General features: G+C 39.4%; 1 protein-coding gene across 2 annotated transcripts in view; it reads left to right on the top strand.

Moving 5' to 3' along the window:
* The window catches only part of TNPO3 (transportin 3), a 94,684-nt gene extending 70,285 nt beyond the window's left edge, over nucleotides 1-24,399 (top strand). For both annotated transcript variants that reach the window (XM_087430485.1, XM_004418700.3), the window contains 6 exons: nucleotides 308-402; nucleotides 8,384-8,540; nucleotides 10,265-10,432; nucleotides 14,389-14,501; nucleotides 21,178-21,269; nucleotides 23,248-24,399. In XM_087430485.1, coding sequence (XP_087286611.1) covers nucleotides 308-402; nucleotides 8,384-8,540; nucleotides 10,265-10,432; nucleotides 14,389-14,501; nucleotides 21,178-21,238 — 594 coding nt within the window. In that variant the 3' untranslated portion in view covers nucleotides 21,239-21,269; nucleotides 23,248-24,399. The remainder of the gene's footprint in view (nucleotides 1-307; nucleotides 403-8,383; nucleotides 8,541-10,264; nucleotides 10,433-14,388; nucleotides 14,502-21,177; nucleotides 21,270-23,247) is intronic.
* The last annotated feature ends 222 nt before the right edge of the window (nucleotides 24,400-24,621 follow it).

The raw sequence follows: 24,621 nt of genomic DNA, 5'->3' as shown, positions 1-24,621 counted from the left end.
ATATCTAGGATACAAGCACCGTCTTTACTTCCAGAAACTGCTAACACTTTGAGATGATGTTTATCCAGTTTCATCAACTAAAATATATACCCTCAACCCTTTCTGAAATGTGGACTTCATATGTGAAAACTGTCAGCTGAGAAAGATTTCTGTCTTCCTTTTCTTGATCTGATTCTGATTCTCAGTCTCTTTTCTTTTCCTGTCTGTGCTTCCCCTCTGTTCCCTTGTGTTTGTTGTAATATTTAGTAAGTCTGAATGCTGTGGCATTTATATACAAGCATTTGATTTAAAATCACTTCTGTTTTAGGCACTGTGCATCCCCACCTTTCAGCTCCTAGAACAGCAGAATGGGCTCCAGAATCACCCTGACACTGTGGATGACCTGTTCAGGCTAGCCACCAGGTCAGTCCTCTGAAGAGCAACCCTTTCTTTTATTGCTCATTCCCATCACTGCTTAGTCTTGTCACCTAACGCTTGACTGTTTCCTTCTCTGTAAAATGAGGTAAGTGGAGTAGGTAGATTCATGATTCATAACCCAAAGTTAAATTGTGAACCAGAATATCCCCGTAAGTGAGGAAGAGGAATTGGATGGGAGCAGAGGAAAGTAGCTGAGTTCCTATCATGAAGGAGAGAACATGCATAACACAATAAACAAGCTTGGTAAAAACATTTGACTAGATAATCTCTAGAATCTCCTGTAGTTTTAACTATGCTTCTATGATGTCATGCTTCACTTCAACTTTTTCCTTGAGAAGCTTAGCATCCTTTAGATACAATCATATCTCAGAATAAAAAATTCTTAGGATTTTAAGGTGCCTTAGAAGTTTATCTGTACAGTACTTTCCAGCTCTACCCCTAGCCCGCCACCCCACTTATTGCATAAATTCCCTTTACCAGTAACACTGATGTTATTGCCTAAGCTTTGAATTCCTTCTTAGTCCCTAGCTAAGGAATTTGAACCAAATCAGTTAGTGAACATAAAAGCATTTAAAAAAAATAAACTCATTAAACAATATATAATTATATATGTAATGTATATATTTTATCATTTACAAATGTAAAGTGGTGTTGACTTCTCAGGATTGAATATTGAACACTTTTTTTGTTTTTGGACAAGTTAGAAAAGCCTTTTATTTGAGTGATGTGAGAGAATGATTGGGTAGGCTGTCAACCTCTGTTTTCCCAGGGTGTGGTCCTTGAAAAACGAATCCCTAGAGATGCTCTTTGCACAAATGGTTATATGGTGAAATAAATTTGGAAAAATATTGTATCTTTTTCTTGAAGATTCTTTGTGTACATTAAAGGATCTGAGAAACCTTGTGGAAGGTGTAGAGGGTTCCCACGTATTCCCTGCTCCACAGCCTCCCGCAGTATCAGCATCCCCTGCCATAATGGTTAAGTTCGCACACTCTGCTTCGGCGGCCCGGGGTTCACAGATTTGGATCCTGGGCGTGGACCAACACACTACTTGTCAAGCTATGCTGTGGCGGCGTCCCATATAAAGTAGAGGAAGGTGGGCCTGGATGTTAGCCCATGGCCAATCTTCCTCAGCGAAAAGAGGAGGATTGGCAGCAGATGTTAGCTCAGCGCTAATCTTCCTTACACACGAAAACAAAAACAATAAAAAAAATCCCCTGCCAGAGTGGTCCATTTATTAGAATTGAAGAAACTACAGTGACACATCATTGTTACCCAAAGTCATAGTTTATATTAGGGTTCACTTAGTGGTGCACCTTCTTTGGGTTTGGACAAATGTATAATGACATGTTTCTACCATTAGAGTATCTTACAGAATAGGTTTTGTTTTTTGGGGTTTTTTTATTAATGTTTTAATAGTTTTTAACATTGTGAAATTTTGCATTGTACATTTTTGTTTGTCCATCACCATATATATGTCTCCCTTCACCCCTTGTGCCCACCCCACACCCCCACTTCCCCTGGTAACCACAATACAGTTTTCTCTGTCCATGTGTTGGTTTATATTCCACATATGAGTGATATCATGCAGTGTTTGTCTTTCTCCTTCTGGCTTACTTCACTTAACATAATACCCTCCAGGCCCATCCATGTTGTTGCAAATGGGACGATTTTGTCTTTTTTTATGGCTGAGTAGTATTCCATTGTATATATATACCACATTTTCTTGATCCATTCATCAGTCCAGGGACACTTAGGTTGCTTCCACTTCTTGGCTATAGTGAACAATGCTGCAGTGAGCATAGGGGTGCATAAGCCTCTTTGGATTGTTGATTTCAGGTTGGTGGATAGATTCCCAGTAGTGGGATGGCTGGATCATAGGGCATCTCTATTTTTAATTATTTGAGGAATCTCCGTACCATTTTCCATAGAGGCTGTACCAGTTTGCATTCCCACCAGCTGTGTATGAGGGTTCCTGTTTCACCACATCCTCTCGAACATTTGTTGTTTTTTGTCTTGGTGATTATAGCCATCCTAACAGGCATGAGGTGATATCTTAGTGTTGTTTTGATTTGCATTTACCTGATGATTAGTGATGTTGAACATCTTTTCATGTGCCTATTGGCCATCTGTATATCTTCTTTGGAGAAGTGTCTGTTCATTTCCTCTGCCCATTTTTGATCGGGTTGTTTGTTTTTTTGTTGTTCAGTTGTGTTAGTTCTTTATATATCACGGAGATCAACCCTTTGTCAGATGTATGTTTTGCAAATATTCTCTCCCAGCTGGTGGGTTGTCTGTTCATCTGGATTCTGGTTTCGTTTGTCTTGTAGAAGCTCTTTAATCTGACAAAGTCCCACTTGTTTATTTTTTGTTTAGTTTCCCTAGTCTGAGTAGGCATGTCATCTGAAAAGATTCCTTTATGACCAGTGTCAAATAGTGTGTTGCCTATATTTTCTTCTATGAGTTTTATAGTTTCAGGTCTCACCTTCAGGTCTTTGATCCATTTTGAGTTAATTTTTGTGAATGGCGATAGCAGATGGTCCACTTTCGTTCTTTTGCATGTGGCTGTCCAGTTTTCCCAACACCATTTATTGAAGAGACTTTCCTTTCTCCATTGTATGTCCTTAGCTCCTTTGTCAAAAATTAGCTGTTCGTATATGTGTGGTTTTATGTCTGGGCTTTCAATTCTGTTCCATTGATCTGTATGTCTGTTTTTGTACCAGTACCATGCTGTTTTGATTACTATTGCTTTGTAGTATGTTTTGAAATCAGGGATTGTGCTGCCTCCTGCTTTGTTCTTTTTTCTTAGGATTGCTTTAGCTATTCAGGGTCTTTTGTTGCCCCATATGAATTTTAGTATTCTTTTTCCTATTTCCATGAAGAATGTCATTGGCATTCTGATTGGGATTGCATTGAATCTGTAGATTGCTTTAGGTAATATAGACATTTTAACTATGTTTATTCTTCCAATCCATGTGCATGGGATGTCTTTCCATTTCTTTATGTCATCATTGATTTCTTTCAATAATGTCTTGTAGTTTTCCTTGTATAGGTCTTTCACCTCCTTGGTAAGATTTATTCCTAGATGTTTTATTCTGTTTGATGCAGTTGTAAATGGTATTATCTTTTTGAGCTCTCTTTCTGTTAGTTCGTTATTAGCATACAGAAATGCAACTGAGTTTTGTAGATTGAGTTTGGACCCTGCAACTTTGCTGTAGTTGTTGATTATTTCTAATAGTTTTCCAACAGAGTCTTTAGGGTTTCCTATATATAAAATCATGTCATCTGCAAATAGTGAGAGTTTCACTTCTTCTTTGCCTATTTGGATTGCTTTTATTCCTTTTTCTTGCCTAATTGCTCTGGCCAAAACCTCCAGTACTATGTTGAATAGGAGTGGTGAGGGTGGGCAGTCCTGCCTCGTTCCTATTCTCAGAAGAATGGCTTTCAGTCTTTCCCCGTTGAGTGTGATGTTGGCTGTGGGTTTGTCATAAATAGCCTTTATTGTGTTGAGGTACTTTGCTTCTATACCCATTTTGTTGAGAGTTTTTGTCATAAATGGATGTTGTATCTTGTCAAATGCCTTGTCTGCATCTATTGAGATGACCATGTGGTTTTTGTTCTTTGTTTTGTTGATGTGGTGTATCACGTTGATTGATTTGCAGATGTTGAACCATCCCTGCGTCCCTGGTATAAATCCCACTTGATCATGGTGTATGATCTTTTTAATGTATTGCTGTAGTCGGTTTGCCAATATTTTGTTGAGGATTTTTGCATCTATGTTCATCAGCAATATTGGCCTGTAATTTTCCTTCTTTGTGTTGTCTTTGTCTGGCTTTGGTATCAGGGTGATGTTGGCCTTGTAGAATGGTTTAGGAAGTGTTCCATCTTCCTCTATTTTTTGGAATAGTTTGAGAAGGATGGGTATTAAATTTTCTTTGAATGTTTGGTAAAAGTCACTGGAGAAGCCATCTGGGTCCAGGACTTTTATTTTTTGGGAGGTTTTTGATTACTATTTCAGTCTCTTTACTTGTGATTGGTCTATTCAGATTCTCCATTTCGTCTTGGTTCAGTTTTGGGAGGTTGTATGAGTCTAAGAATTTATCCCTTTCTTCTAGATTGTCCAATTTGTTGGCTTATAATTTCTCATGGTATTCTCTTATAATCTTCTGTATTTCCATGGTATCTGTTGTAATTTCTCCTCTTTCATTTCTAATTTTATTTACTTGAGCCTTTTCTCTGTTTTTATCTTCTCAAACAGCCAACTCTGTTTCATTAATCCTTTCTACTGTTTTTTTGGTCTCAATTTCATTTATTTCTGCTCTGATTTTTATTGTTTCTCTCCTTCTGCTGACTTTGGGCTTTGTTTGTTCTTTTTCTAGTTCTGTTAGGTGTAATTTAAGGTTGCTTATTTGGGCTTTTTCTTGTCTGTTAAGGTGGGCTTGTATCACTATGAGTTTCCCTCTCAGGACCGCTTTTGCTGCATCCCACATGGTTTGGTGTGACATATTTTCGTTTTTGTTTGTTTCCAGATAGTTTTTGATTTCTCCTTTAATTTCATCAGTGATCCATTGGTTGTTCAGTAGTTTGTTGTTTAATCTCCACCTTTTTGTCAGTTTCCCAGTTTTTTTTTCGTGGTTGATTTCCAGTTTCATAGCATTATGGTCTGAAAAGATGCTTGTTATGATTTCAATCTTCTTAAATTTATTGTGGCTTGCTTTGTTTCCCCGCATATGGTCTATCCTTGAGAATGTTCCATGCGCACTTGGGAAGAATGTGTAGTGAGCTGTTTTTGGATGGAGTTCTCTGTATATGTCTACTAGGTCCATCTCGTCCAGTTTTTCGTTTTTCTACTATTTCTTTTTTTTTATAATTTTTATTTATTTATTTATTTCCCCCCAAAGCCCCAGTAGATAGTTGTATGTCATAGCTGCACATCCTTCTAGTTGCTGTATGTGGGAGACGGCCTCAGCATGGCCGGAGAAGCGGTGTGTCGGTGCGCGCCTGGGATCCGAACCCGGGCCGCCAGCAGCGGAGCGCGTGCACCCAACCGCTAAGCCACGGGGCCGGCCCAAAGTCTACTATTTCTTTATTGACTTTTTGTCTGGATGATCTATCCATTGATGTAAGTGGGGTATTAAGATCCCCTACTATTATTGTGTTGTTGTTAATGTCTCCTTTTAGGTTTGTTAATAGTTGCTTTATGTACATTGGTGCTCCTATGTTGGGTGCATATATATTTATAAGTGATATGTCTTCTTGGTGGAGTGTCCCTTTTATCATTATATACTTCCCTTCTTTATCTCTGTTATCCTGTTTTATCTTGAAGTCTACTTTGTCTGATATGAGTATGGCAACACCTGCTTTCTTTTGTTTGCCATTAGCTTGGAGTATTGTCTTCTATCCTTTCACTCTGAGCCTGTGCTTGTCTTTAGAGCTGAGATGTGTTTCCTGGAGGCAGCGTATTGTTGGGTCTTGCTTTTTAATCCATCCTGCCACTCTGTATCTTTTGATTGGAGAGTTCAATCCATTTACATTTAGGGTAATTATTGATATATGAGGGCTTAATGTTGCTGTTTTGTCACTTATTTTCCAGTTCTTTTGCATTTCCTTTGTTTCTTGTCCCATTTGTTTTGGACTGCCAATTCAGTTTGGTTATTCTGTCTTATGACTGTTCTAGTTTTCTCTTTGTTCATCATATGTGATTTTGTTTTGATTATTTGTTTAGTGGTTACCTTGAGGTTTGTGTAAAAAATCTTGTGTATGAGATAATCCATTATCTGATGGCCTCCTATTTCCGTATACTAAGTCAATTCAATCACTTTCCTCTTCCCCTTCTAAGTTGTTCTTGTTATACCTTATTCTATCTTGTGTTGTGGGTGTGTGTTTATAGTGATGAGGTTAAATTCATTTTTGGTGAATTCCTTCCTTTGATCTTTGATTTTGGTATTTAAGTGGTTGCTAACCTATTCCAGTAAAGATCTACTATTTTTCTGAGTTTGTCTACCTATTTTTCTCCTTGCTCCACGCTTTGTATTCCCTTTCTCTTCTTTTTTTTCAGGCCTGAGGGCCTTCTTGAGTATTTCTTGTAGTGGGGGTCTCGTGGCCATGAACTCCCTTAGCTTTGTTTATCTGGGAAAGTTACTATTTATCCATCATATTTGAAGGATATTTTTGCTGGATAGAGTATTCTTGGCTGAAAGTTTTTGTCTTTCAGTATTTTGAATATATCATTCCAGTCTCTCCTAGCCTGTAAAGTTTCTGTTGAGAAATCCGCTGAGAGCCTGATGGGAGTTCCTTTGTACGTTATTTTTTGGTTTTGTGTAGCTGCCCTTAATATTGTTTCTTCGTCATTGACTTTGGCCAGCCTTACCACTAGATGTCGTGGAGTGGGCCTTTGTCTGATGACATATTTAGGTGATCTGTTGGCTTCGCTTACTGGTATTTCCTGTTCCTTCCCCAGATTTGGGAAGTTCTCAGCTATTATTTCCTTGAATAGGCTCTCTCTTCCTCTTTCCCTCTCTTTTCCCTCAGGAATACCTATAATTCTTATGTTACGTTTCCTAATAGAGTCAGATATTTCTCGGAGACTTTCTTCATTTCTTTTTAGTCTTAGTTCTCTCTCCTCTTCCATCTGGAGCATATCTGTATTCCTATCCTCTATAATGCTAATTCTTTCCTCCATATTGTCAGCTCTGTTCTTTAAAGATTCCAGATTCTCCTTTACCTCTTCCATTGTGTTCTTCATCTCCATCAGCACTGATTGGTTTTTCTTTATGATTTCAATCTCTTTTGTGAAGAAACTCCTAATCTCATTGAATTGTTTGTCTGTGTTGTCTCGTATTTCGTTGAGTTTTTTTATGATAGCTATTTTGAAATCTCTGTTGTTTAGGTTATGGATTTCTGTGTCTTCATGGTTGGTTTCTGGGTGCTTGTCATTTTCCTTCTGGTCTGGTGATTTCATGTACCTTTGCATTGTGGTTCCTTTATTGGCTTTGTTTTTCCTCATCCTGGAAATCTCTGGTTGCAATTTCCACTCACCCCCACTCTGTGGGGGTAAAGGGCTGTGTAATCTGAGCCCCCTGCGCTCTGCCCCAGCTGTTTGCTGCGATCCGCCAGTCGCTTGGTCTGTTGTGGTCGGCTGAGCAGCAGGGTCTGGCTTGGGGTGGGGGGACTTTCTTTTGCCTGCTGGGTCCCTGGCATGGGGGGCTTCTGATTCATCCCTTGTTATCCACTCTCCTGGGGTGCTCAGATGTTGATGGTACCCCACAGCAGTTGTGAGTCCTCTGTGTGGGAGTTTTGCACTGGCTGAGAGAGCCCAAAGAGATACCGTTTCCCTGCAGAGGGCCGCCCCTCCCCCCTCTCTGAGAGCTGCAGAGACCGGGATCGCTGATCTGATCGGGAGGGAGAGGAGTTCTCCTTACCTCTCCTCACTTCCTCCAGGGGCCCGGCACATTCCACTCTCAGATGTGCGGCAGTGTGGATCTTTCCGATCTTGCTTTTCGCTGTCTAGGATTCCGTTGTTGGTCTGTGACTTTTCCTTTTGTTGTATCTTATCGGGGGAAGAGTTTACGGTAAAGCTCACACTGCCATGACGCTGACGTCACTCTGTCATCAAATTTTTATTCCAGTGATAACCTGGATGGCAGGCGGCCGAGAGCTCTTAGCACACGCCTGGCACTGGCTGGGGCTCAGGGCCATGCTTCCTGCCTGGAGTCAGCCTCTGGCTTTGGGGATCCTCCCATGTGCTGGGCCTGCAGATTCACTGGGGCAGCCTCACTACGAATGAGAATCCAGAATAGTTTTACTACTCTAAAAATCCCCTGTGCTCCACCTATTCATCCCTCCCTCCCCAAGTAACCCTTACCAACCACTGATCTTTTTACTGTCTCCATAGTTTTGCCTTTTACCTTGACTGCTTTTATAGCCTAATCCTGTCATTTACACCCAGCTTGTCTTTCCACACCAGGTTTATTCAGCGTAGCCCTGTTACCTTGTTGAGGAGCCAAGTGGTCATTCCTATCTTACAGTGGGCTATAGCCTCTACTACCCTGGACCACCGGGATGCCAACTGTAGTGTCATGAGGTTCCTGCGAGACCTCATCCACACAGGGGTAGCCAATGATGTAAGTATAACCATTGTACCTTTTCTACTTTGCCGCTCATTGTTTTCTCATCTATCTTCCTCATTCTTTAGGGGAAAACCAGTATCTCCTTATTTGATCTGTATTGGTAGTCATATAGTATAGAAGATCATTCACTGACCAAAATGTCAACTATTAGATTTAAGATCAACCTAAGTGCTGTAAGCTGTGTAAAAGGGTCTAAAATTATCTCTGCTCCCAAGCCATTTGGTGTCTAGTTGAAGAAATAAACAGGTATAAACAGTTAAATAACAACGAGAAGGCAGTATTTGATTGTCAGATGAGTGATAAAAGTCATGATTGCTACGAGATCAGAGGAGAGAAAGCTCTTTGGAAAGAAATAGGTTGGGATAACTTTCTGGAAGAGGAGGGCCTCAGTGGGACCGTAAGATATAGATATATAGGTAGAATTTAGATGGATTTGAGAGAGGAGGATAGTCTAAATTGGATATAAATCATGATCAGAGAAAGTCAGGCTAGGCACTAAGTGTGTTAGTAAACAGTTAAAAGACCTGTTTGGCTGGAGTAGTGAAGTGGTCCACAAAATTTTCAAAGGTAGATTTGGCTAGATGTGGAGTAGAATTGAAGGTAAAGGGAGAACAGTATAGAAGTAAGCAAGTATGTGAATAGGCTAATTATTTAAGAAGTTTGGCGGTAAAAGAGAGGAAAAGAAGAAAATAACTAGGGACTGGCCCTATGGCTTAGCAGTTAAGTGTGTGTGCTCTGCTACTGGTGGCCCAGGTTCGGATCCCGGGCGCACACCGACGCACTGCTTGTCCGGCCATGCTGAGGCGGCATCCCACATACAGCTATGACATACAACTATCTACTGGGGCTTTGGGGAGAAAAAGGGAAAAAAAGGAGGATGATTGGCAGTAGATGTTAGCTTAGGGCTAGTCTTCCTCAGCAAAAAAAAAGAGGAGAGTTGACATGGATGTTAGCTCAGGGCTGATCTTCCTCACAAAAAAAAAAAAAAAAGAAGACAATAACTAGAAGTGAAAAGCAGAGTTAAAAAAACAGTTATTTTGGGGGGCCAGCCCCATGGCCTACTGGTTGAGTTCAGCGCGCTCTGCTTTGGTGGCCCAGGTTTGCGTGTTCGGATCCTGGGCGTGGACCTTCACCACTTGTTGGCCATGCTGTGGCAGCAACCCACATACAAAATAGAGGAAGATTGGCACAGATGTTAGCTCAGGGCTAATCTTGCTCAAGCAAAAAAAAAAAAACAGTTGTTTTTTTCAAGATATTAGAAATTATGTATATTCAATGACTATAAGAAGGAAGAAAATAAGATTTTCTTTTTGTTAGAAAAGACTAGATATCTGATAAAAGTCTTCACTTTTTTTTTCAGTGGGTTTTAAAAAAGTAAATAGGGACACTTTAAGTTATTTTTCACAGAAAAAAAAAGGTTAAGAAAATTGCTACCCTTAATCTTTAACCACTGTATCTCTTCTGCCTTCTATTCATGAAAAATCTAAGGATTAAGGTTAATCTCAGCTGAAACCCATGCCCATTTTCTTGATGCTAAACTCTTAATATTTTCTTCCTAATGACAAAACGTTTAGTGGACTTTGTGAATCCGGCTGTTATATAATATATATACTTTCTTCCCTGGAAAAGAGAAATTATTAGACTAAAGGGGAAAGTGTACTTGATCTTTGGAAAATTGAAATTAGAACTTACCTGTTACTTCTGTTTTTTTAAAATAGCATGAAGAAGACTTTGAATTACGGAAAGAACTGATTGGACAGGTGATGAACCAGCTTGGACAGCAACTTGTAAGCCAGCTGCTCCACACATGCTGCTTTTGTCTCCCCCCCTATACCCTACCAGATGTGGCTGAAGTGCTCTGGGAGATCATGCAGGTTGACAGACCGGTAAGATTGTTTTCAGTAAGGAACCTGTTCTCACAGTCCTAAACTTTGGTTTCTTGAGGCCAACTAGAACTTGGAAACTAGCCCTGTTGTATGTTCATGGAACCTAATTTAGGCATATTGCTAAGTTTGTTAGATGAAGGGGCCTATTAAAAAACAAGTAATTCATTATTGGGTTCTTGAAAGCATATTTGTGTCACTGTTGTAGGGTTTATATATTACCAGAAGTGAATACTAAACATTGAATTCAGCTGTGTAGCTGGTCAGTGAGAAATTAGTTCACTTGTGAGAGATGCCTATATATCACTTATATAGTGTTACAGGTTCATTCACGTCAAGCTCCTTAGATAGCACTGTTTGGTTCCTTGATAATAAATCTAGCCAGAGCATTTGGAGGCATATAAGTATAAAACTAGCCCATAATATCAATTGGATTTGTTTCCCCTTTGGATTTATTTGCATCCTATTTTAGTTCTTGAACCAGGTCCTCTATCACTTGAGCCTGGAAATTTTTTTATACTATCCATAATCTCCAAGTAATTCAGTACAGGGCCACGTGATCATAAATCAGGGTATGTATACTGCATGAAAGTTTTGAGCAAAGTGGTAAAGTATAATTACAGCTTGTAAATTATTTTAAAAATAGGATTTTTTGTGTGTGTGAGGAAGATTGGCCCCTAAGCTAACATCCATTGCCATTCTTCCTCTTTTGCTGAGGAAGATTAGCCCTGAGCTAACATCTGTGCCATCTTCCTGTGTTTTGTATGTGGGACACTGCCACAGCATGGCTTGATGAGCAGTGCATAGGTCTGCGCCCGGAATCCGAACCTGCAAACCCTTCACCACCAAAGCGGAGCACCCGGACTTAAACCACTACGCCACCAGGCCGGCCCCTATAATTTTTAATATTAATATAAAAGCAGTTCAGAAAAGTGCACAGTTGGACCCAGTTAAAGTGAGCTGTCTTCCAGAACCACAGAAAAATCCAGATACATAAGTATCTTATAACTTTTAAGTCTATGTACATCTTAATGTTGTTTCCTGTTTTATGTCATTGATGGCAGTTCTTGGCCTCAATTTCAGTAGTTTAACAAAGGAGAGTTCACTTTTACTGTTAGACTGTAATATTAGCCAAACGTTATGCCTAGTCTTGGATTTGAGTTTATTTCAAAAATTCAGTGATTGGTGTATATTGTCTCAGTGGGCATATGCTTTACTTGATCTTTGGCTCAGTCATATGACAAACAATCGTGTGTGGCAGATGCTTAGTAGATTTCTAACATTTTCTTTATGTTTATAATTCAGAAACAGCCACATGAACTTTAATTCTTACCTCTCAAACTCTGTGAGGCTCCTATGTGACTATGGTTTCATCAAATAGCTCTGCATTTCTTCCATATAAACTCAAATGCTTCAGGAATGAATAGTGCCTATAGTTCCCACTGCTGGTTGTTCAATGCAGAAGTTCCATATCGACCTAATAGTTTAGTATTTTTGTGTTTTCCTAAAAGAAAGTAATCTGAGCCCCTGGGGACCAGTAAGTTTAATTTCAAAAGTTCTTGAAATGAGAAGTAAAATTTCTGTGCTCTTTTCTGTCTTCTTTCCCTTTTTTACAAATATACTTGGTTCCCGGGTATTGAAAAACTTATTATGTAAATTCAACTTTACAAAAACATTCTTGATTTGTAAATATGTAGTTAAGTGCTGACAGAAGAAGAAAATGAGAAAAGCAGGTTTGGGTAGGAACAGAAACCAGGTAGCCATGTGCTCTTAAGAGTTTCCTATAGAGCCAGCCCCAGTGGCCTAGTGGTTAAATTTGGTGTGCTCCGCTTTGGTGGCCGGGGTTTGGTTCCCAGGCTTGGACATACACCACTCATCTGTGAGTAGCCATGCTGTGGTGGTGGCTCACATATAAAAAGAGGAAGATTGGCAACAGGTGTTAGCTCAAAGAGAGTCTTCCTTAGCAAAAAAAAAAAAAAAAAAGTTTACTATATACCCACTGAATTGTCAAGTAATTTTTTTTTTTGTTTTGTGAGGAAGATCAGTTCTGAGCTAACATCCATGCCAAGCCTCCTCTTTTTGCTGAGGAAGACTGGCCCTGGGCTAACATCTGTGCCCATCTTCCTCTACTTTATATGGGACACCGCCACAGCATGGCTTGATAAGCAGTGCATCGGTGCGCGCCCGGGATCCGAACCCAGGCCGCCAGCAGCGGAGCACGTGCACTTAACCACTAAGCCACAGGGCTGGCCCCTTGTCAAGTAATTTAAAGTGATTGTTTTCTGTAAACATCAACTTACAACTGAGTTTTTGTAAAGGAACTCTTAAATAAATTTGGGTTGTCTGTACCCTGTAAACCAGTTGAAATTGTAGGTAAGAATATAAGTCCAAAGAAAATTCACATTCTTGAGCACTTTCTTAATCATATCATTTTCAAAGTTCAATGCACAAATCCTTCAATAGAAGATGACATACCAGCTTTGTCTCTTGACTTGAGTAAAACTATTAAAACCCTTTCCTCTATTCCTTCCCTTTCTTTGTTGGATACCCATCTGTGGCAAATTTATTCAGTGTTTTCAACCAAATTTCTCAGGTTACTGGAAGATAAGGCCCATTATGTGCTAGCTAATTAGTTTTTGCGGGCCAGCCCTGTGGCTTAGCGGTTAAGTGCGAGGGCTCCGCTGCTGGCGGCCCAGATTCAGAACCCCGGGCGTGCACTGACGCACCGCTTCTCCAGCCATGCTGAGGGCCGCGTCCCACATACAGCAACTAGAAAGATGTGTAGCTATGACATACAACTATCTACTGGGGCTTTAGGGGAAATAATAAATAAATAAATAAATAAATAAATAATTAGTTTTTGCTTTTTAGTTTAGTTTCTTATTGTTTTTGTTTTGGGGGATGCTATATTTAACTCGTGGGCCGTTTTTGGATGCCAAAACTTTGTCAGTTAAGGCTTCTTTCTGAATCTTTTGCCCCTGCTGGTTTTTGTGTGAGTAGCATGTTGTCTTCCTTGGGGGTAACATTTGGAGAATTAACATTTTTAAGCATTTATACTGGAATATTTACTTTTGCTCTGGTCTATTATGATCATAAGTTAACATAATGGGAAAATATATAACGTAAAAAATATAGGTATAAAAAAGTTATTTTACAGCTGAAAACTCTGACCAAAGTTTATATCCTGCTTAAGAAAGGCATGAAGAAAATTAGAGCTGACTCAAAGAAGAATTCAATTGAAAATAACCCAGAGGAAGTCTCTAGAATTTTGGTTTTGAGTTTGAAGAGGAAGTAAGTAAGTGGAGGTGAGGGCAAACAGTTGTTGTGCATACGAAAGGTATAAAGAGACCATGTTGAGATGTAAACAAATTCTTTTAAATAGCAACAAGAGTAAGCAACAAAAGAATTTTCGAACCTGAAGAACAGGTAGGTATCACAAAGGAACTGACTGCATATGACTTCTACTGAGAGAGACGACCTTAAAATCCTTAAGATTCTGGGTTCATATTATATGTATACTTTTCCATGTTTACTTAACAATACTTTTGTCCCTGCTCCTTCTGGTACCTGAACCTTTGCTTTGGATTGCCTTTGATCTTTATGCTCAAGAGTTTTCTGACAGCTGTTTAATTTTTAAAATATTACGTAAGTTTAATGACAGGAACAGAACAATAGCCTCATCCAGAAGAGACTTCACTTCCAAGGTAGAAGGGCTCTCTCTGAAATGCTGACTGCTGCCCCTTTGATGGGAAGTCTAGGCATGCCTTTGTAGACTATTCCCATGCCCAGAGGTTTGGAAGACCTAAAGAGAGTACTTTTGTTCATTCCTTTACTTGATTCCAAGTCTGGGGGAGCTCATGTTACTAAGGAAAACCTGTGAGTTTGTTATTACCTGTAGGGCCCCAGTTGAGTAAGCCCTGTCTCCTTTTAAAACTCTTACCCTCTTCTTCTCTGTACAGACATTTTGTCGATGGTTAGAGAATTCGTTGAAAGGTTTGCCAAAAGAGACAACCGTGGGAGCCGTCACAGTGACACACAAACAACTTACAGATTTCCACAAACAAGTCACTAGGTGAGTGATGCTGGGGGTTTTTTAAAGGAATGTGAACAGCAGCTGGGGTGTGCAGAAAAAATATATCTTTGTTTGCTATCCCACCTTAGTTACAGATCTACCCAGGAGTATGTTTCTTGTATGCCTTTTTAAATTCACAATTTAGTGTCTGTTTATCCTTGAATTGCACAAATTGCCATTGGAAACCAATCTGGAGGAAAGTATTACTATGCTGTATATGTGTGCCTCAGTTTTATTGTACATAGTATTAACTGGTCTAAGATCTTAATGAGTAAGTAGAAGTATTATTTCTTCCAAAAGAAAAATGCACTGAGTAGCCCACTACCCTTTAGGAGATCTGTCTTGATCTTTTTGAAGTCCTCAGTTCCCATCCACATTCAGGGGTCAAGAATGCAGGTGGCTGAATAGGTGAAACCATTGGTCATAAAACATTATAGAGTAATGTAGACTGTAGTGAATTGAAAAATTTTTGCCACGCTCAAAGATACTCAAATTCTAATTTCATGCAGGCCAAACAAAACGTCTTTCTGGGGTGTATTAGGCCCATTGAGCCACTTGCTTACAGCTTAGTTAAAATGTTAAGTGTACATGAGTGTTTTTTTACTGTGAACACAATAAACATTGTAACTATAGCTGCATAGTCTTCCTAATTACTATTTTATAGCTATAAAGGTGTTACTTGATTTTCTTATAATGCCTCTGTTAGTAGAGGTTTAGATTATTTTCATTTTTTCAGTATTACAGATAATATTAAAAGTCCAGCCTTTTCCTTTTTTTGACTATTTTCCTTAAAATGCAATCACTGAATCAAAGGTTGTGAGACTTTTATGGTCCTTGATAGTATTAACGATAGCAACTTAAATTGGATTTTATAACTGGATGTTATCTTGCCCTGATGTTCCTTTTTATATCTAGAGTCTTTAGAATTTTGACTAAATTTTAGGCAATGGCTTATATTCGTACAGTTGTGGAATGATTTATAGGCCTAAGAATGAGTATTGCTAGGTAGGTAATAGTGAAAAAGCTGGAAATATTCCAATTGTCCATCAGTAGAGAATAGTTCAATAATTATGTCTATATTAGTAAATATGCCCTAAAAAGGAAGGAAAAAATGCATGTGATGATATAGAAAAATATATAAGATATTATAAAGGGAAAAATAACTGTATAATATAACCAAACTTGCACTTAACAATTTTTTTCTATTTTTAATTGTGGTAAAATACACAGATAATTAATGTCTTAACCATTTTTAGGTGTACTATTCAGTAGTGTTAAGTACTTTAACATTGTTACGCAGTCAATCTCCAGAGCTTTTTTATCTTGCAAAACTGAAACTGTACTATTAAACAACTCCCCATTCTCCCAGCCCTCCAGCCCCTGGCAACTATCATTCTACTGTCTATTTCTATGAGTTTGACTACTCTAAATACCTCATATAAGTGAAATCATACCCTATTTGTCCTTTTGTGACTTCCTTAGCATAATGTTCTCAGGGTCCATCCATGTTATAAGGATTGTCTTCCATTTTTAAGACTGAATAACATTCCATTGTTTGTATATACCACATTTTATTTATCCATTCACCTGTTGATAGACATTTGGGTTGCTGCCACCTCTTGGCTATTGTGAATAATGCTGCTATGAATATGGGTATACAAATATCTCTTTAAGACCCTTCTTTCAATTCTTTTGGATATATACCCTGAAGTGGAATTGCTGGATTATATGGAATTCTATGTTTAACTTTTTGAGGAACCTCCATACTGTTTTCCATAGCACCTGTACCATTTTACATTCCCACCAACAGTGCACAAGATTCTAATTTCTCCGTATCTGTTTTTACTTTTGTTGCCTGTTCTTTGTGTCATGTCCAAGAAATCATTACTGAATCTAATATCATGAAGGTTTCCCCCTGTTTTCTTCTAAGAGTTTTATAGCTTTAGGTCTTATATTTAGGTCTTTGATCCATTTTGAGATAATTTTTGTATATGGTGTATGTTCAGGGTCCAAATTTCATTCTTTTGCTTGTGGGTATCCAGTTTTCCCAGCACTGTCCTTTTCCCTGTTGAATGTTCTTGGCACCCTTACTGAAAATCATTTGACCATATATACAAGGGATTTATTTCTGAGCCCTCTGTTCCATTGGTCTATGTGTCTGTCTTTATGTCAGTACCATACTATTTTGATTACTATGGCGTTTAAAAGTTTTGAAATTGTGAAGTGTGAGACCTCTAACTTTGTTCTTTTTCCAGATTATTTTGGCTATTTGGGGTCCCTTGAGATTCCATATGAATTTTAGGATAGATTTTTCTATTTCCACAAAAAATGTCTCTGAGATTTTTGATAAGGATTGCATTGAATCTGTAGATCACTTTGGATAGTATTGACATCTTAATGTTAAGTCTTCTAATCCATCAACACAAGATGTCTTTCCGTTTATTGGTGTCTTTTTTTTTTTTTTAATTTAATTTTATTTTATTTATTTTTTCCCCCAAAGCCCCAGTAGATAGTTGTATGTCATAGTTGCACAGCCTTCTAGTTGCTTTATGTGGGACATGGCCTCAGCATGGCCGGAGAAGCGGTGCGTCGGTGTGCGCCCGGGATCCGAACCCGGGCCGCCAGCAGCGGAGCGTGTGCACTTAACCGCTAAGCCACGGGGCCGGCCCTATTGGTGTCTTTCTTTCAGCAATGTTTTGTAGTTTGTTTTATTCTTTTTGATGCTATTGTAAATGAACCAACTTGTACTTTTAAAAGTTGTTTTATTATATATGTTATATATATGCAAGCTACTTTATGCATAGTAAATTTCTGGAAAGATAGACAACTAGGGCCAGGACTTACACTTTTCATTTCATAACCTTTACTATTTGCATTTTTTCATGAACATGTGGTATACTTTTATAATTAAAACCAGACCTAGTTTTTAAAAATGAGAGAAAATAAATTTTAGGCAATGGTACAAGAGCTCATCTTTTCTGAAAATTGATTTCTTAATATCACTTTCCAAAATGGTTTACTTTCTCATCTCCTAGAGTATCTCTAATAATTTTGTTCATGTTAAAATCCCAAACCTTTTTGTAGCTTACTAAGTGGCTTAACTTCATGCCCCGGAAGTAACTGACTTTTGGCTATAGATCAAGTGACATGCATCACTGTAAAATAGCATATGACTGCTTTCGTGACACATTTTGCTGAAAGATGGGATTTCCCCTTTACTAGGTAGGTGTATATTGACTGGGATGGCTTTACAAAATTATTTCTTTTTACTGTGAATCTTCCCAGTAGAAGTGGTAGTCCACCTACAAGCTGTCTCAGGGGAAAGACATATAATACTTGCTCCTCTGTGCTTCTGTTTTGCTCTATTCCATCTTGTGTTAGTCAGTAGAAGGGCAGGATCATATTGACTCTAATTTCCTTACAGCAAATGGGCGCCTGGGGAGACCCCTCAGAGGACTGGGCTTAGAGTCAAGGATGTTGGTTTGAATCTTGCCACTTACTGACTGTTACTTTGAACTTCAGCTTATTCATCTGTAAAATAGTGTTAGTAATACCTATCTCATAGGGTTATTATGAGCTACCAAGTGGAAATCTAAAGAAGATCTGGCATGTAGTAGGTGATCAGTGAATGTTAACTTTCTCCTTGGAAAAGAACCTACCAGAATGTCATTATATACTTGCAAAACTGGCTGGAGCATGTGTCCTGCCAGCTCTAATGCAACCACCCACACATTCTCGAATAAGTCTCCAACAAGCCTATATTCCCTCATCCAGGCTGATATATAGCAGGTAGAACAATAGAGTAAGTCTGAAATAAAAGTCATGGACATCCCCTAATCTAAGGAAAATCTTGGGGCAAGGAAAAGGAGTTCAAATAATGCAATGCCGTGAACAAAAATATCCGTGATCTTTGCCCTGTGATATGGGAAAATAAAGTGCGCTACCAACCTGACCTACTTGATCTCTTATTGCTAAACAAGTTTTGCAGCTCCTCCTGTAGTAGTAGGCTGTGACATAATGGTGGAAAATGAACAGAAGTAAGGTAATGTTGAGGTGCTAGAGAAAGAGTTTGAGATTGCTCACCTCCTCTCAGTAGTTCTCTTTCTTTAGTATGTGTGTTGCCCTTGAACTTTCTGTTCCATGCATGACTCAGTCTCCCTTTTGGCTTTAAGGTCCTGTAACTCCTGCCTCAACATGCTGCTTTGTTTGCCATCATAGCAGGGAGGGTGAGCTGGTTCAGTTTCATTTCAGCGAGTCCAAGCCTGTTTTTCAAATGGTACTGGTAATTAATTAATTCCCCAGCATTTTTAGTTGGTCAACTTGAAGAAAGCTGGGATTTTTCATTCTAAAATATCATTCTTGCTTTCCAGACTCTACTAATTATGACCAGAAGAAATCCTGCCTTCATTTCCCATTTCTCTATCTTGGTGTTTATTTTGTGACCCTCATCACTTGCGTGAGGATCTCAAGGTCAAAAGATGTTGAACATGGGAGGCATTGACACCAGAATTAGAGGCCAGTATGGGGCTGTCTTCTTGCTCAAGTCATTAGAGCTTGGTTACTCCCCATTATCTGCCAGAACATCAGATGAAAAGGGTCGCGTTTCTCAGCACACCCCTAGGATTACGGGGCTTGAGGAATAGTGACCATAAAAGTTTTCAGAAGTGTGGTGAAAGGATTGGGATTGTGGGACTGAAGCCAGAAAATAGAACCTAGAAAATTAGTGGCAGTTTAAAATAAATAAATGACATGAAAAACCAGGAAATAGTAAATGCCAGAAGGACTGAGGCAGAAAACAGAAAAAATAGTTATAGCTTTTAAGGAGCTTTTTTTAAATCCATTTCTTTGGGCTTAATCACTAAGGACACTTAAGTTAAACATTTGGCTGAAGCTCTTGACACCAGAGCAGTTGCTGACAGGATTGGGAGTAGAAGCTGAGCTGATGGGAGACACTGTGGCCCGTTCCTCATTTCACCCTGTCTCCTCACAGTTCTCCTGTACTTGCATTTTGGTTTCAATACATTTTCTCATGTGTCACAAAAGAGGCAAGGATAGAGTTATCATTTCTCTTCCAGATTAAACCAAGATCTCTGGTTGAAGAAGGGTAGAATGTAAAACATGTAAGGCTTTAGGATAGCAAAAGAATTTTGAGTCTCCAGTGCTATTCTAAGTTTAACTGTTGCTTATTATCTTAGTCCCTTATAATAACATACTTCACAGAGGCGTCTCTTTGATTATTCTCTTCCTCCTTCATGACATTGGGAGCATGAGTGATATGGGCTCGCTCACCCTGGCTGCCTCCTTAACAGTCAGTATTGATTTGGAAATAGACTGAGAAATGTAAAGCTGTTATTGAAGCATGTTGAATTCACAAAGAGCAAATAGCAGAATTCCAGTAAAACCAGAAGACCTTCCTCATTTTCATTATATTTTTAGGATGGAGAGAGACTAGAAGAAAGTTTCTAGAATATTCTATTAAATCAAGTCCTGGGGTCCAAATCAAGGTTCTTAATGATGTTTCAGACCTTATAATAGGTGGGGAAATCTAGATGTGGACACTTAAGGAAATAGCTCTCATTTCACCTTCTTTTCTGTTGGATCGCTATTAGCAGTTTCCTCCTCTGGTGTTTAACTATTACAAGAGGGAGAGAGAGCTTTCTTCTAACATTGAATCCTAGGCTGTGGTCCCTGAGTTTTTCTAAGCCAAAGAAAAGACCACAGAAGAGTGAGCATATTAGGAAGTACTTCCTTTTTCACTGTTTTTGGCTTAGCCTCATGTTCAGTTATCAAAAACTGTTATAAAGACTGACACAAAAGAATGAAGCTGGCATCAACTAGTTTCTTGGTGGCAGTATTAGATGAAGGAGGCCTTTTGAAAAAATAGGATCAGATGAATATTGGGCTATTCATACCACCTAGGCATCTCAGTGCTTGCCTGAGGACTAAGTCCTGTTTCCTCCTCCTCCCTTTCTACATGCCTTAACCCTTTCCTCTCTCCTCTCCCTCCTCCTCCCACAGGAGGAAACACTGAGCAGCCTATTCAACTAGAAAATCAATAACTGATAGAGACTTAATTGCTGGACTGGGCTTTGTAAACAAAATCTGCCTTTGGAAGCGAATGAGGAAACCAGGGTACCCAGTTAGCTTAGCTCGTAGAGTTAAAATTATCAGCCTGTGGTGAATAAGCTTGTTTTTTTACTTTTGGGGTTCTGGCTTTCTTGTATTTATGTCAAGGACTTCAACCAAGTGTTGTTGTTGTTGTTGTTGTGGCAGCCTACATTTGTTGAATATTATTTTGTTCACTGCTCTGTTATCCTGAGCACTTTACATATATGAACTGATTTAATCCTCAGAACTTTGTGAGGGAGATAGTAGATGAGGACCCTGAGGCAGATCGTTAACTTGTCCAAAGACACAGTCAAGCCAAGATTCAAACCTAGACAGTTTTTCTCCAAAGCCCACTCTTTAAGGACCACACAGCTTATAATTATTCTCATATACAGTAGTTAATATTTACCCTTGAGTTACAGAAAGATCAGAAACAGAGTCAAGAGATGATAGAGAAAGCTCCCAGCAGAGCTGGGACAGTTCTCAGTGCACGTCTATGTTGCGGTTGCTTTTCAGTGTATTATATCTTGCTTGTCAGTCAGGGACCAACCTACCTTTTCTTTTCTAGTGCTGAGGAATGTAAACAAGTTTGCTGGGCCTTGCGAGACTTCACCAGGTTGTTTCGATAGCTCACACTCCTGCACTGTGCCTGTCACCCAGGTGAGTGTTATATAGTTCACAGCTTTTCCTCTGGCTGTCAGGAGAGCTTAGGGATGGGTATAGGTTTTAATGCCCATCATGGGACTAGTACAATAGCTAGAGTCAGGGAACGACTGAATAGTTTAACACTTTGAACAGCGGAAAATGCAGGGCCCTGATTTTCTTGGGCCAAGGTAGCCAGAAAACCATCAGCTTCTTTTGTTTTTGTTTTTGTTTTTATTTTTTTATGAGGAAGATCAGCCCTGAGCTAACATCCATGCTAATCCTCCTCTTTTTTTTGCAGAGGAAGACCAGCTCTGAGCTAACATCTATTGCCAATCCTCCTCCTTTTTTCCCCCAAAGCCCCAGTAGATAGTTGTGTGTCATAGTTGCACATCCTTCTAGTTGCTGTATGTGGGACGCGGCCTCAGCATGGCTGGAGAAGCGGTGCGTCAGTGCGCGTCCGGGATCTGAACCCGGGCCGCCAGCAGCGGAGCGTGCGCACTTAACCGCTAAGCCATGGGGCCAGCCCCCATCAGCTTCTTTTGGATGCCATTTTCACCCCCATAAGAAAGTTACTGTTGCAGACTATCTCAAAAAAAATTTCCTCCCCACGTCTCCTTACAGACACTTCTAGGATGGTAAGTGTGTATGGTAACAAACAAATAAGTAATTTTTAACCTGGCTACTTTGGTGAAAACAGGGCTGACCTAAAGTTGACCGTGATACATGGCACCATTCTCCTAAAACTGACCTTTCCGATTTAATGAGCAAAGATGCTTATTCTTGTCACTTTTACAATTTGAACACTGAAATGCCAGGTTTGGGCCAAGGCAGGAGATATAGAAAAAGGAGCTAGCATCTTTGTCTAGCTCCTGATTGTCAGTTTTCTCCATGTGCTTCTTGTCTCCTGAATCTGTAGCAAAGCAAGAAGCTTTGAGTAGTGGCATATGGGTGCCAGTTTTTTGGCTGAAAGAAGAAAGGCAACTCTCCTCTAAGCCCACCTTTTGATGTTATAAGCAGAATTTATTCTCCCAGGAGGCAGTTCTCAATGAATGTGCAGCACTCTCACTGGTGGGTTCTGTGATTAAATGCACTAGCAGGTGAAGGTGCTGTTCAGCAGGGCCTTACCACACCAGAAATTATTTCTGAACTTTACTTCTTTAATGATATTTGGGATCCTTAGGTTTTGCAGTATCTGTAATACACATTGACACACTTAGGCTTGTTTGTGGACAACTGTGGGTGTTCATAGCTAACATTTAGGGAGCCCTTACTGTGTGTCAGGTGCTGTTCTAAGTGCTTTATATGTATTAACTAAGATAATCCTCATACAGTCCTATGGGTTAGTTACTATTATTATTCTGGGTTAATTATATTATTATTAGTTATTATTATTATGCTAATAGTATAAGTACTATTATTTTACAAATGAGGGAATTGAGGTTCAAGGATGTTAAACAATTTGCTAGATGTCACGGTCAGTAATTGATAGAGCCACCATTCAAATATAGACATTCTGGTACCAGAGTCCTCAATTTTAACCCCACTACTTAATACTTTCATATATAACCCTTTCCATTCCATAGAGTCTAAATCAGTGGTTTTTAAACTTTTGTTAGTAGGCAAAGCCTTCTTTCAAAATAAAATCTTACATGAAATCCTGATACTGAAACAGACTGAGGTGAAGATTTTCTGGTTGGTTTGGAGTGGGCGGCCTGTACCTGCTGGCTCTCCCTTTACCCCCCACGTTTCATCCCTGTTTCCACAGCACACTCAGAATTGGAAAAGCACTGCAGACAGTATTTCGTTAAAGTGGTAACTCCCTTAGAATCACAAATAAAAAATGTAGCTTCTTCCTTTTTGTACTGAGTTCTTATGGCAGAGGCCAGAATGAGCTACCTGAGCAAGTATAGAAACTTCTGCTTTCAGGTTGACTTTATAAAATGCTCACTATCTCCTGGACCACAATTATTAACTGTCTTTTCTCTTTTGTCAGGAATGTCTTGTTTAATTAGAAGACAGGAAGAAAACAAAAACCAGACTGTGTCCCACAATCAGAAACCTCCATTGTGGCAGAGGGACCTTCACCGCCACCAGGGCGTCCCGCCAGACAGGGAGAGACTCCAGCCTTCCGAGGCCATCCTGAGGAGTTCCTGTTTGGGGTGTGAGGAAAAATCAGCGCGGTTTAAAAAAAGATGGCTGCGGCCTATCCGGCGTGGTGGGAGGGGAGCTGGTTTCCTGGTGAACTTGTTTCGAAAAGGAAAAATAATTTTAAGGAAATAAAAAAGGAAAACTAAACTGAAACCAGAACTGAAACATTCGCCTGGTAGCAAATGACACACACGCATACGTACACGTACCTACACACACATGCTAACACGCATGTGCACACACAGAGAAATAACAGTACAAACTTTCTGTGAAACAAAAGACATTTACTTAGGAAAAATGGGAATTTAAATGAATTAAATAGCTGCAGTTGGAAGAAAGGAGTCAAGATCATCTCTTAAGGTTTTCTGTTTTGTCCTCTCTCACCCTCCCTTCCTTTCCTTTCCCCTTCCTCTTTTAATGAAAGTGATTAGAAATTTCTCCCGTTCTCCTCAACTGTTTCTTCCCATCTTGAGCATTGTTCAGACAAGGAGGAGTAAGCAAGGAGCCTGTTCTGTTTTGTATCATGGTCACATCAGTGATAATAGGACCTGCCAGGGCCAAAATTCTTGTATATCCCAATCCTGACCCTAGTCCATCTCTAAATCTACTCCAATCCATGTTGGAGAGAAGAGCCAAAATTGGGGTGAGTGGGATATGAATGTATATTCTAAGGTTTAGTTTTTTTAAGATTTTTTTTTTCTTTTTTAGTTAATTTTTCACCCACCAACATGAGAGAGAAAAAAAGGAGTGGGAGTATGGTAAAAAGTGTTTACAGGGCTAACTGTATTTTACTAAGAAATGTGGAAATTATTTGACTTCGTGGGGGTCGAGGCGGGAAAGGGAAGACCAAAGCAGATCTTAATGTTTTAAAGGAGTTGCAGCCCTGCCCAGGCATTAGATATGAGGGCACTGTTCTGTCTGGTGTTGTAGCCATCTCAAGAACAAATCAACAGCAACAAAAAAAGAAAAGAAACAACAATAAATTTTAAAAATTTAATCAGTGTTTGTTTTTACTTCCTGTCACTCCCTCATAGCTCTGAAATTGTACAGCTAGACCACCCAAGTTAGCAGTCTCAGTTGTTATCTAATAGACGTCTGGGTATGGAATTTAAGAGGCAGGCCCTGCCCTTAATGCCACAGACCATTCATATTTCAGGGGCGTGGCTCATTCTTCTAGTTCACCCTAAAACTTTTCATGCTACATTTTGTCCTTTCGTAT

Source organism: Ceratotherium simum, chromosome 1 (genome assembly GCF_057802395.1).
Source record: "Ceratotherium simum simum isolate JZ-2026a chromosome 1, ASM5780239v1, whole genome shotgun sequence".
In the NCBI taxonomy this organism is placed as follows: Eukaryota; Metazoa; Chordata; class Mammalia; order Perissodactyla; family Rhinocerotidae; genus Ceratotherium; species Ceratotherium simum.
Note: the sequence above shows the minus strand (reverse complement) of the source record. Positions and strands in the feature narration are given on the sequence as shown.